Here is a 12,237-nt window from a genome sequence, read left to right as displayed (position 1 = left end):
CCCGGACGCTCCCCTGGCCTTGGGGAAGTGGGGAGTGGGGCCCCTGGGGAGCAGCACTAACCTCCCTCAAGAGCAGGCGAGGTCCCAGCAGCCCCTCGGAGTCTTCCCACCCTCTCCGCTCTCCAGCAGCCTCACACGGCTGACCCCAGGTCACCTGCACCTCCCTCAGGTAGAACCACTTTTTGGTAATGAAGATGTTATTTTTGTTACTGACTTTACATTTTTCCCTTTAAGGAATGTGTTTACTGTGAGAATAAGGGACAGGACGACATCTGCGTACCGTATGAGGAAGATGCTCCAACTCTGGGTCTCAGTGAAGCCACAGATGCCAAAGAGGAGGAAAATGGATCCCCCTTGAGTCGCAAATTTGAAGAACGGACCTAACTCTCCTCCCTGTGCCCGACAGCCCGTGATCTACATTAGATGGTGCTCAGAAGCGATGAAAGATTTTCACATCTGTTTGTAATGAAATGGACAGATAAACTTATGTTGCTTTTTTTGTTTTAGGAAAAAAAACCATAATTTTCTGAAGGAATGATTTAAAACGGTTGAGGGTGGGAAGGGTTTAGGAGGAAACAGACATATTTAAAACGTAAATACAGAGTTTGGGACAGATTTCATGATTATTTAACTTGAGAAAGACTGAATCCCCTGTGCATGCGGCAGGGAGGTTTCCCTAGGGCTCTCAGAGGTCCGTGGACTTGAGGAGGCTTCTCACTGGCCCCCGGGGATGTCCAGAGGCATCTTCCAGGCTGTGGCAAACAGCGGGGATGCCCCTGGTCCTTCCAGAGCTGCCCTGGGTGTGTTTGGATCGGATCCGATCCTGTCCTCAGGGGCTGCTCTTCATCTAAGTCCTCATTTAGTCCAACTAGTTGTTTTTGAAACCTATCAAATGGAGATCACAGCCTCTCCTAATTTTCTGTCGAAGTGTTTCGCATGAATCGGCGTGAAGCGTACTCAGCAAACCAGCACCTTCTGCTTCGGCTGCTGCAGTGGTGGACGTTTCAATCTGCTGTAGCTTGTGTTTGGGCCGAACAAAGGAGAGATGCTCACTCTGGGCAGAAGAGGCCCTGTGGCTTGTGTGGCCAACTCCATCAGCCTAGCACACACCCAGAACCTTCTGCATAATTCTACATCATTCTTGTATCCTTTTCAGACCATGACCCATGTGTAGATAAAATTCGGTGTTGACTGTCTCTGTGGTGACTTCCCTTTGCAGACCAGGCTCTGACCGCCACATCTGGGACCCGTTGGTGTTTGTCCTTCAGTTGGAGCCTCCCAGACATGAGCTCTGACACCGTGAGCTGGTGACCCCGTCTGTGTTTTCCTGGGTGCCGTGAGCTCGCCTCTCCCCTCACCCTGGGCTGGGACGCCGGCCCTCGTTCTGTTCATGAGCCTGACCTCACTCGGGGCAGTTTCCGGTCCTTGCAGTGATGGTCCTAGCGTCACCAGCACCGTCTGGTCACTGGGACACCTGGGGAAGAGTGAGGCCAGTCTGCGCATCTCCTTACAAAACCTCATGTTGCATCATGTATCCTAAAGATTGTTTGGGGAAAAGCTATATTGGTCCCTGGAGTGAATGGAAAGTTACCACAGGTGAAACAATTGACTTAAAATCGGGTCGAGTTTGCAGAAACCGAAAAGAAAGCGGGCTTCCCTCTGTCCTCTGATGGAGAAGCGGCTGCTAGAGTAAATAAAGCCTCCTTGTAATGGCTTGGTTTTCAGTCTTACGTTTGGATATCAATCCGATTTCTCATAAGCTGAAATGTAAGAATACTGGTGTGTTTTTTTTAATTGTTTGTAAATTAACAGCACCTTCAGATGCCCAAAATGAGGTGATAACCTATGCGTCTGTGTGGAGAATAGATGCCTCCGAACCTGCCTCCTCCCTCTGAAGTCCGATCATTAAGGGATTAGATGCTAGTCAAGGTCACATGTATGTCACCTGAACATCAACTGTCAAAACGTTTTCCACTGTTATGAATGTTTACCATCAGCATTATTTTATTACATGATTTGTGCTCATTGATTGTTAAGTGCATAGCTTTAACCCGTGCTCAGAAGTTGACAATAGGAGCATTTTGTGAAATTGTTTACACGGTGCCATGCATTGAGACGTGTTTCCTTTAGTATGTGTGCTTACACGGGTTATAAAACCTTTTTTTCTCGATTTTAAACTGAGCCTTCTTTTTAATCTATTCCTAAAAAGACATGTAAATAAGCTCTCAGAGTCTGTGTAATGACCTGGTAAGCCTTGCCGGACAAGTGGTTTGTTCACGCACAAACCAAACTTTCTTCACCCAGTGCAATATGTTTGTTTACTGCTTGTGTCTTTTTATGACTGTTTTTGCTTTTTAGAAAATTGGTAAATAAAGCAAGTATATTTTTGTTGTTAATTGTATGTATTTTTAATGTAGCACAGAGCAAAAACAATAGAGATCAAAGATGACCAAAAGATAAAAAAAAAAAAGAACTCCGAAATGCTGTGTGAGGGACACGTCTGTCACCAAGCGCTCCCTCATCTCTTCCATTGCACAGCCGGTCCCTTCCTGCGCGTGCACGTGGGCATCTCTCTTCCGCGCACCCTCATCACACGCTGCCAGAGCTTCCCAGTGAACTCTTAGGATGTGAAAGTCACAAAATGTAAACTCTAATCCTGTGATCCAGTGCTCCCATGGGCTTTTCACTTGCAGATGCAGGGGGTGGGGGGGCTGCCTGACTCAGCTCCCAGCTCCTGTCCACTCTGAGGTGGCCCCAGGCTCCTACTCTGTTCCCTGTGTGCCCTGCCCGAGGTTGTCTGTTCCTCCTGGGCTAGCTAGCAGCATGCTGGCCATGGGGCTGAAGGCAGAGGTCAGAAGGATGCCAGCCAGAGAGGCCTCATGTCTCCATCAGAGACCATAGAGGCAGCACCGCACGATCCCCCCACCCCACACGCCTAGTTCTTGCCACGTTGATGAAGCCTTGCGGGGCCTGGTCCAAAAGGGAGTTCTTGCTTCCAACCTCCTCCCACTTTTCATGCCAGTACCATGGGGAACCGAGCAAGGAGATGAATGGATCCTGAATCCAGTGCCCAGCCTCCCAGAAGCTCCCTGAGCAGGAGGGAGGGCTTGACTCCCTGCCTCCTGGCCTGGTGGTGATGGGGGGACGGGGTGGGGGTGGGGAGACAAAGGCAAAGTCCTCCCAGTGAGTATAGAAGCCTCTGCAAACTGGCCTTAAATGGCCAGATATGGCTGTTTCACCAAACTGAGTGCCACTGGAGACTCTTAATTGCATTTTTATTTACCATATAACCCCAAAGGCACCCCCCCTTTATTTCCAGACCAAAAGGAGCTTCACCAAGCTTTCTGGGCTGATTGCCTACAAGGGGCCTGGACATCCATAGGCTGGCTGCTGCCTTTGTTCCCTGGGGATTTATGGCCTGCCACCCCTGCCGCTAACTGGTCCTCCTGTGGCCAGCACAGCCCTGCCCAGCCTCTGCAGGCCTCTGTTCCTGGATCTTGGGGGATCAAAGGGCCCAAATGCTCAGGAAGTCTGTGCTCAAGCAACCTTTGAAGGTAGGATCAGTCCAAGAGACAAATGGCAGGAAATGGGTCCACTAGGGGAGGTCGTGCAAAGGAGGGAGAGAGGGCTGGGTGGCCCTGAGATGGAACAACCAGGCTTCTGGGAGGAAAAGGCCAACCCAGCCAGCCAATGGATGCACTAAGGGAAATTGAGGTGCACTTCAAAGATGGGGCCTTGGGCAACTTCTGGTTCAACCAAAGATCTTATTGATTCCTAATATCCTGCTCTATCCTTGTGCCTTTTTTCCCCGGGGTACTTGGTCACACTATCTCGCACTTAATTTCTCCTTCCTTCAACTCTATAGACAGCATTCCTCAAACCCCACTTTCCCATGTAAGACGAGACTCTTGAGGTCCCTATCCCTCCCTTCAGCCTCCTCCCTTCTCCTGACAACTATTACCTATCCTTTTGTTTTTACAAAGTCAACTTTATATCATGTTCCATAACCATAATAAGTCTTCCTTGCCTTCTCTATAGATTGATTCTAAATGTTGAAACCTCATGGACAGTGTTACATTGTTGTGACTGTGAAAGAACCCTTAGCTTCTAGGTCAGTCAATGTGCTGAGATTACATTTCTCTTTGGGGGGAGTTTTTCGTTTTTCCTGGAGTTCCTAGTTGCCTCTCATTTTTTGCTTGCACTATTCACCTTTATCATGCCTTCCTCCCTATACCCATGCCCCAACCAATCAAGTGTTCTATTGATCTTTTCCCAGAGGCCTCCCCCGGGGCACTGACCATCCTGTTCCAACAGGAACTGCCTTTGATGGAGAGCACTCCAAAGTACCTGTTTGGCTTTGTTCAAATAATACAATGGGTAAAGGGAGGCATACACATCAGACTACAAGAAATATCACTGAGTTTCTTTTTCATATTTCAGATTCTCAAAGTAGTGGAAACTTAATTGTACTTACTTAGGGGTCTCCTTCCCTGGAGTGATGTCTAAGTGGTGAAGAAGAGTAAAGTCACAGACCAGTTATGGGCTCTCATGGGGTCCACACTGAGCCCCCTCCCCTGTCAGCCCCACCACTAGGAGTACGGGGAGAAGGGCAGTTGGGTTTCTGAGCAGCCAGGGGAGGGGGAAGGAAGAGACCTGAGCTTTCTGGCATGCAGGGGGTACTGGGAACAGCAGGGGATGACTGAAGTAAAGGAGTAGGTTTCTACCTGGATGAGCAATGCTAGGCTGGGAAGGTCTTAGAAGCCTGCTCACAGAAAAGCAAACAAGAGGCTGAGTGATGAGAGGTGAAAATCGACAGAAGAAACTCTCTGGTAGTTATAGATAGACATCAGTGAGGTGACTTTGGGAAACGCCAAACCTCTTACCAAACTCACCCTATCTGTAAAGGTCCTTCTAGTGGGGAGCCCAAAGTGAAATAGTCACAGGGAGTAAGATCCATCTTAGGTGGCTGGGGTGGGGCATATTTGTGGCCTAGTACTACCACCCACCTCACTGCAGTCCCTGGATGTTTCCTTCCCCTACTGCTTTCCAGCCAGGCTTGGGACATCCCCTCACCTTCCCTACCCACCCAGGCTTCTGCTGAGGCCAGGCTCTGTGCTGGAGGTAGATAGGAGGTCCTAGGTAGGTACCTTGACAAGAGATGCTTATGGTCTGGAGGGATGTGGACCAAACCCTGACAATCCCAATCCCTGGTGAGTAGTGCAGGACTGGGTAAGGGTGCAGGGTTACTGAGAGGCAGGTGCATTCCCACCAAAAAGAGCAAGAGGAATAGGGAAGCTGAGACCTAAACAGGAAATAGATATTTGGAGGAGTGTTGAAGAGGGTTCCAGGTGGCAGGCTCAGTCTTTGCGAAGGCCTGGCGGCCAGAGCCCATCTTGCCATTCCAGCCTGGCTGCGCTGTGAAGTGTACTTAGGCCAGTGGAGCAGGAAACAGGCGCCGGTCCCCAGGGTGCTGCCCAAGGGCGCGGCCCCCCTCCCACTCACGCCACCCGAAGGGAGGCCAGTCTGGCAGATGGGCGGCCTGCGGTGGGGGTGGCGGGGGTGGCGGTCGTCTGGCGGACACAGGCTCACCCGCCATCCGCCGCCGGACAAAGCGGGCCTAGACAAAGGCGCGGCCAACACCTGTCGCTCTTGGCGCGGCCCCCGCTTTTCTCCACCGAAGCGGCTGCAGCTGCCAACTGTCATGGGCATCAAGTTACGGGGACCAGACGGCGGCCTATGCGAATGTGGTGAGGGGAGGGCTGGGAGGGAAAGGGAGCCGAGGGAGGACGGGGCGGGGGCGGGGAACCGGGGACGAAGGAGACTGGCCGGGGCGAATGAACAGGAGTGGGGACCACAGAAGGACTAGCGGGGAGCGGGGAGGACCGGGAAGAGTGGGCGGGAGGAGGACCAGGGAAGGGTGGGGAGGGGGTCAGGGATGTACCGCAGGGGCGGGGGGCGGGGTGTGGCTGGGAGGGAAAGGGAGGTCAAAGGCGGACAAGGGAGCGAAGGGGGTTAGGGGGACAGGGGGAGCTCAGGAGAGACCGCGATGATGATTAGAAGAGAATGGGCGGCTGGTGGTGGGGGGGGTGGTACCAGGGAAGAAGGGGCGGGCGGGGGAAGGGTGACCTGAGAAGGAGCGCCTGGTGGAGGGGCGGCGCCGGCGGGCCGGCGGACCCCGCCCCACTAGGATCCCCGCGCGGGCGGAGGGCGGTGTCGAGGGTCGAGTCCGGTGTCGCGACCCACAGATGCGCAAGAAACTCAACGGAGCCATAGGGCCGCTGCCACCGCCGCTACCCCGTGGGCCCCCATCTCCCCGGGGCTCCGCAGCTATCCCAAGCCGGACCCGTAGACCTTTCCAGGTCCAGAGACCGCGGCATTGACTGTGGTTCTGCCCTACAGAATCCAGCACCCGACACTCGCGCAGGAGCGCTCCTCCCGGGAGGCACCTTGCACGAACTAGGACAAGGGTGACTGAATGAATGCTGCTCCCACGCACAGCGGACCTGGGGGCCTTGCTCAGGTAGGGAGGGCAACAGACGCAGCGCTGGCCGCCGCTCTCCGGGTCACCGCCCCCTCGGGTGCCCCAGCGGCTGGGGTTGCGAGGAGGCCGGGCTGGGGCCCCGCCCGCCGACCACGCCCCACCAGCTGCCCGCCGACTCCGGCGACCGGGCCGGACAATGCGCGCCGCTCCCATTGGCCGCGGCTCGGGGCCCGCGCGGCCAATCCGTGCATTGAGATGCAAATAAGATGCTATAAAAGGGGCGGGGCCGCGGCCGGCGGAAGACGCGAAGGAGCGAGGGCTGCGGGGCCCCGGCGGGGCGAGGCAAGGGGCGCGGGCGCTCGTCGCGCTCGCCTCGCTCGCCTCGCTCCGGGCGGCGCGGGTCATGGCTCCGCCCCTGGCGCCCGGCCGGGACCGTGCGAGCCGGGAGAATGAGGACGGCGGGGAGACTCGGGGGGACCGCAAGGTGCGGGCCGGGGCCTCAGGGGGGCAGGCGGGCGGGAGGCCCGGGACCTGGGCTCAGTCGCCCGCTTCCCGCAGGCCCGGAAGCCCCTGGTGGAGAAGAAGCGGCGCGCGCGGATCAACGAGAGCCTTCAGGAGCTGCGGCTGCTGCTGGCGGGCGCCGAGGTGAGACAGGGCCGGCGGGCGAGCGGGCGGGCGCCCTGGGGCCGCTGGGCCGGAGAGCGGGGTTCGCGGCGCGGCCCGGCCTCACCGACCCCCCCCCGCCCCCGGCGCTCCCGCCGGCGCAGGTGCAGGCCAAGCTGGAGAACGCCGAGGTGCTGGAGCTGACGGTGCGGCGTGTGCAGGGCACGCTGCGGGGCCGGGCGCGCGGTGAGTGGCGCGGGGCGCGCGCGGGCGGGGCGCGCGGCGCCTTCGCCCAGCCCGCCCCCGGCCGAGGACTGGGGACTTCCCGCCCGGCGCCCCTGCACTGTCGGCGGCGAGGGCGACCTCCGGGCCTCGTGGGCGAGCCCTGTCCCCGCGGGCTGGGCGGGCCTGGCCACCGCAGTGGCTGCTGACCCGACGGGGCGCCGCTCTCTCCCTCCCACTCCTGGGCGCAGAGCGCGAGCAGCTGCAGACGGAAGCAAGCGAGCGCTTCGCGGCTGGCTACATCCAGTGCATGCACGAGGTGCACACGTTCGTGTCCACGTGCCAGGCCATCGATGCCACCGTCGCCGCAGAACTCCTGAACCACCTGCTCGAGTCCATGCCTCTGCGCGAGGGCAGCAGCTTCCGGGATCTGCTGGGGGACGCCCTGGCTGGGCCTCCGGGAGCCCCTGGGCGAGGCGGCTGGCCCACGGGAGGGGTCCTGGGGTCCCCTCTGCCCAGTCCCCCAGGCCCCGGGGACGACCTGTGCTCCGACCTGGAGGAGGCCCCCGAGGCTGAACTGACCCGAGCACCTGCTGAAGGGCCAGACTTGGTGCCAGCGGGCCTGGGCAGCCTGACTGCTGCCCGCATAGCCCAGAGCGTCTGGAGGCCTTGGTGACTAACACCAGCCCGAGGTTTGCAAGGGTGGGCGTGGCGTTCCCTTGCACTGTTCCCTCCTCCCTGTGGTCCAGATGTGGTGGGGCAGGGGCCCTGGCTGTCTCCCAGGCCCTGCTCTCTTCCTCCAGTGGCTGGGTTGCAGGGCAGTCTGGGATGATCAGCCCAGTCAGGCCCCTAGCCCTGTTTCTTAAGGAAGTATCTCTTATGGACCCCACAGTCCCCCCCCCCCCCCCGGTGGGTGGAGGGCAGGAGCTACAGGCAGGAGGAGGAATCTTACGGAACCAGGGTTCTCCAGGGTTTCACTGTCCCAGCCTTCTCAGGTACTGTGTGGATCTGGGGGCAGAAGTGACCAGAATGGTGCCGAAGCCCTTCTCGGGCCTGGGCACTAGTGACGGGACAGAGGGACACCTCAGACCCTGACAGCCCTGGCCTGAGCAGAAGCTTGAACTTGCCACTTGAGTCAGGACACAGGAGAGGCAGGTGCTTCCTCCACCTGCCAGAGAGAAGCAAAGCTCCCTGGACGTCTTGAGTCTGTGTATTAGGTTACCATCAAATGTTCCAGTTTTCTTAAATAAAGCATTTTGGAGAGTTAGCTACCCTTCTGGAGTAGGACTGAACCATGTGGCGTCATTGATGTGTCTAATGTGTAAATACTACTCTAGGGGCATTTTTCTTGTATCTGATGCTGGCGAATGTTCCTAAAAGCTCTCACCCTTTGTCAGCAGCGTGAGGAGCACAGCGGTGGCGGAGAGGAGACACCCTGTGGCGTGTCTCACAGTGGACACTGCTTCCGCCTCCCCAGGAACTGTCCCAGCAGCCTGGGGACGGATACCATTGCCATGGGGTTTGTCTCCAGAGTAACAAAGCAGCAGGGGAACAGCCTGTCCCCCGACCATTCTCTGGCTCGTGAGCTTCCAGGAACAAAACTAATGCCTACTTCCTAGCCGTGTGGTTTGGAAGTTTCTTTCAAAGACCTATTTTAGGATCCACGAGCGTCATGCAGATGTCAGTCTACTTGTGTGAGGTGGTTACTTTTCCTGGCAGAAGAGGGATCTTCCCTCAGTACCAGTGAGTTCAGGGACATGGAGACTCTCCCCCTTCATGGCTTGAAAGCCCCCGTGGCTCTACTCAGCTTGGACTAGAGGTCAAAGTGGGCCCAAGAGGTCAGAGACCTTGGAAGGAGGGGGATGGGACGGGCAGCGAGGGTGGAGGGAGGTTCCCTCCTGGGCTGGGCCAGGGCCCGCAGACAGCATGTGGTCAGTTGACAGCGGTCACTGCCACAGGGAGCCTGGCCCGGTCACTCCTACTCTAGGACCCCAAAGCAGCTTGGGTTGCCAGTGCCCAGACTGGGGCTGCGGTGTGACAACCCAAGACTGACACGTGGGTCTCCTCTCTGGTTGGGCGCCTTTGCTTCAAGAACATCTTTCCCAGCAGCCCTTTGACAAAAGCCTCCCGGCGGGTCCTGGCCACCAGGGGTGTTTCACATTGGCTCCCCTGTGGTTCAGTCTCAGACCTCAGCCACTAGGCTCTAACCAGATGCAATTTATTTTTAGCGACTGGGGAGAGGTTGGGACGGGGTGGGAGAGGCAGCTCCATAAGGGAGGGCTCAAGAGGGATGGAAACGTTATTCCTGGGATTATTTTAGCTGCCCCAGACAGACTGATGTAGGAGGTGTCCATGGGGACACGGATGGAGCACAGGTGCCCGTGCAGACCTCTGTTGCCTGTGGCTTCCGACAGTGCCCAAAGGCCACTGTGATGAGTCCTAAAGCCATTTGGGGGGCATCCGCCAGGGACTGTTTGGAAGCATCAACTCCTTCCTCTCATGCCCACACTTTGTCACATACTCCCAGAGACCCTGGAAGAGGGCCAAGGGGATCCAGGACTCGGGAAGCAAGGTGCAGGAGGCTGACCTGGGGGGAAGGGTGTCGCCTCCTCAGGTCAGAAGCCACTAAGCCAAAGCTCTGGCCCTGCCTTCCTCCCACCTCTGATTGAGTCAGCTTCTACTGTGTGCCTCAGGAGCAGCCTCTTTACCAGACATGTAAGTGGTCCCCAGAGCGGCGACCACAATCAGCCTCTATGAGTGAGAGCTGCTCTCGCCTCTTTGCAGCCTGGACCACCAGCTTCCTGCCTGCATTCCTTCAAAAGCTCTTTGCAAATTTCCCACTCTGCCAGACAACTATTTCATACCACCTCCCCTCTCTGAAACCCCCAAGGCTCCCTCATAGGCCTTGCTCTTGACTTTGGTAGCATTGCTTCGTCATTCCCTGAGATGAGCCTCCCTCCCACTTCAAGTCCCTGGCCCACTGTATTAGTCTTCTGTGGCTGCCATAAATCGCCACAAACTTGGTGGCTTAAAGTAACATTAATTTATTATCTTGCATTTCTGTAGAAGTCTGACACAGGATTCACTAGGCTAAAGAAGAGCCTAGAGCTTTCAGAACAGCTACATTCCCTCAGGGAGGCTTGAGAGTGAATCCATTTCCTTTCCTTTTCCTGCTTCAGAGGTCACCCACATTCTTTGGCTGGTGGCCCCCTTCCTCCACCTTCAAAGCCAGCAACAATGCATCTATCACACCCTTCTTCCATAGTCACATCTCCTTCTGACCCTTGTGCCTCCCTCTTCCTTCCACTTTTAAGGAGCCTCATGATGAGACTGGGCCCACCTGGATAATCCAGGAAAATCTCCCTGTCTCCAGGCCCTTAATCCTCAATCAGATCTGCAAAACCTCTTTTGCCATGTAAGGTAACACACTCACAAGTTCTAGGAATGATGATGTGGACATCTTTGGGGGACCATTATTCTGCCAACCATACCCACATGGGCCTCTGCCCAGGCATCCTGCCTTCCATCATGATGCAGTATGGTGCCAGCCTTCCATGCAGGCATTGGATTCGGTCCCCTCCGACCTCTCAGTGACTCTGCTGCATCACTAATCTCTCCTCCCTCTGCCTCATTCTGCAAAGAAGCTGAAATATCTCCATCTAGAGAAAGTGGAGATAAAACCTCCTTGGACTTGCCGTACCCTATTAGCTTCTGCCTCATTGCTCTCCTCGAAAGCAACATTCTGTAAAAGCGCTGTTCACGCTAGCTGTCTCCACTTGCGCACCTCTCACCTCCCTTCATGCCTCTCTGTCAGGCCATTGTTCCCTCCCCTCCAATGACCCTGCCCTGGTCAAAATCTCCAGTGACTGCCAAGTTTCCAAGTCCAGTGGTCCTGTCTTAAATTTCTTGCTCAACGTTCTTCCAGTGAAGCACTCGTGGATTATCAGTCCCTCCCTCCTGAAACTCTCCTCTCGAACTCAAAAACACCGGGTGTCCTGGGTTGTCACTGGCCATCCCCAATCTCCTTTGCTAGATTCACCTCTCCTAGATGCACACTTGAGGCTCTGTGTCCTTCCCTATCACCCCTGCCCAGACCCCACTTGGTCCATTTGGTTTGTTCCATCGTGCGCCCTTGATCCAAAGCCCACCTCCATCCTTGTGGGCCCCTACACTCTCCTGTTTGCTTAGTATCTCCACTCCGACGTCCAATGGGCATCACAAACCACAGCCCAAGCGCCAGACTCTCACCCCTGATGCACTGTCACTACCCCACTCACTGCCCGTTCATGGCACCCTACTGATTAGGCAAAAAAATCTATAGAAGCCACACTCTTTCTTTGCTTGTCATCTCACCTCCAGCCGATCACGTGCATGCGCTATACTTTTTTTTTAAGATTTATGTATTTGAGAGAGAGCACGAGCAGGAGGGGCAGAGGGAGAGGGAAAGTCCCAAGCAGACTCCCCGCCGAGCGCAGAGTCCCACAATGGGATTGATCCCACCACCCGAGATCACAGCCTGAGATCACGGCCTGAGCCCAAACCAAGAGTCGGGCACCCAACCGATTGCGCCCCCCAGGCTCCCCGTGAGCTCTACTTCTAAATCCAGTCTCCAGTTGTCATCTTTCCACCGACAGAGTGCTGACATCCTCATCTCATCTTTAACCTGGACTTGGGCAGCAGGGCTAACTCGCCTCCCCACTTCCACGTGGGGCTCCTGGCAGAGGCCGCCTCCGGGGTCCCTCCCTCCCGTAGCTCTAGGCTCGGGCCTTGGCTAGAGACCTGAGAGCGGGGATCCGGCCAGTCTCGCTCAGTGCTATTCCTGGACGGCCTGGAGCCGGCGCTGGGGAAACCGGAGGGATTTGGGAGTAAGGGAGCGGAGCTCCAGGGGCCCTCGGGCTGGACTCCCGGCGCCCAGCTCACGGAGGCGCTCG

At 56.4% G+C, this 12,237-nt stretch overlaps 2 protein-coding genes across 7 annotated transcripts in view; both read left to right on the top strand.

Moving 5' to 3' along the window:
* Nucleotides 1–1,946, top strand: part of PER2 (period circadian regulator 2) — a 39,341-nt gene extending 37,395 nt beyond the window's left edge. For all 5 annotated transcript variants that reach the window (XM_045867622.3, XM_064587363.1, XM_064587362.1 and 2 more), the window contains one exon: nt 235–1,946. In XM_045867622.3, the coding sequence (XP_045723578.1) occupies nt 235–384 (150 nt within the window). In that variant the 3' untranslated portion in view covers nt 385–1,946. The remainder of the gene's footprint in view (nt 1–234) is intronic.
* Nucleotides 1,947–6,764: 4,818 nt separating this feature from the next.
* HES6 (hes family bHLH transcription factor 6) lies at nt 6,765–8,590 on the top strand. 2 transcript variants are annotated; one of them, XM_045867306.3, is made up of 4 exons: nt 6,765–6,965; nt 7,040–7,126; nt 7,249–7,330; nt 7,558–8,590. In XM_045867306.3, exons 1-4 carry the CDS (start codon nt 6,885–6,887, stop codon nt 7,980–7,982), a joined length of 675 nt encoding a protein of 224 aa, XP_045723262.1. In that variant the 5' UTR covers nt 6,765–6,884; the 3' UTR covers nt 7,983–8,590. The 2 variants fall into 2 exon arrangements, with proteins under 2 accessions (XP_045723262.1, XP_045723263.1); XM_045867307.3 differs by having other exon boundaries at nt 7,249–7,290; nt 7,558–7,828.
* The last annotated feature ends 3,647 nt before the right edge of the window (nt 8,591–12,237 follow it).

The sequence above is a fragment of the Mirounga angustirostris genome, unplaced genomic scaffold (genome assembly GCF_029215605.1).
Source record: "Mirounga angustirostris isolate CCGP_5_RB_7025 unplaced genomic scaffold, mMirAng1.0.hap1 SCAF_3, whole genome shotgun sequence".
Classification (NCBI taxonomy): Eukaryota; Metazoa; Chordata; class Mammalia; order Carnivora; family Phocidae; genus Mirounga; species Mirounga angustirostris.
The sequence above is the reverse complement of the archived record's forward strand: the minus strand, read 5'-3'. Positions and strand labels throughout refer to the sequence as shown.

What these genes read in the sequence shown, in the direction of transcription:
- HES6 (XM_045867306.3), top strand. Translation starts at nt 6,885, where the DNA reads ATGGCTCCGCCCCTGGCGCCCGGCCGGGACCGTGCGAGCCGGGAGAAT. An exon ending in AGACTCGGGGGGACCGCAAG is followed by an intron (nt 6,966 to 7,039) that starts GTGCGGGCCGGG and finishes CGCTTCCCGCAG; the next exon opens with GCCCGGAAGCCCCTGGTGGA. An exon ending in TGCTGCTGGCGGGCGCCGAG is followed by an intron (nt 7,127 to 7,248) that starts GTGAGACAGGGC and finishes CCGCCGGCGCAG; the next exon opens with GTGCAGGCCAAGCTGGAGAA.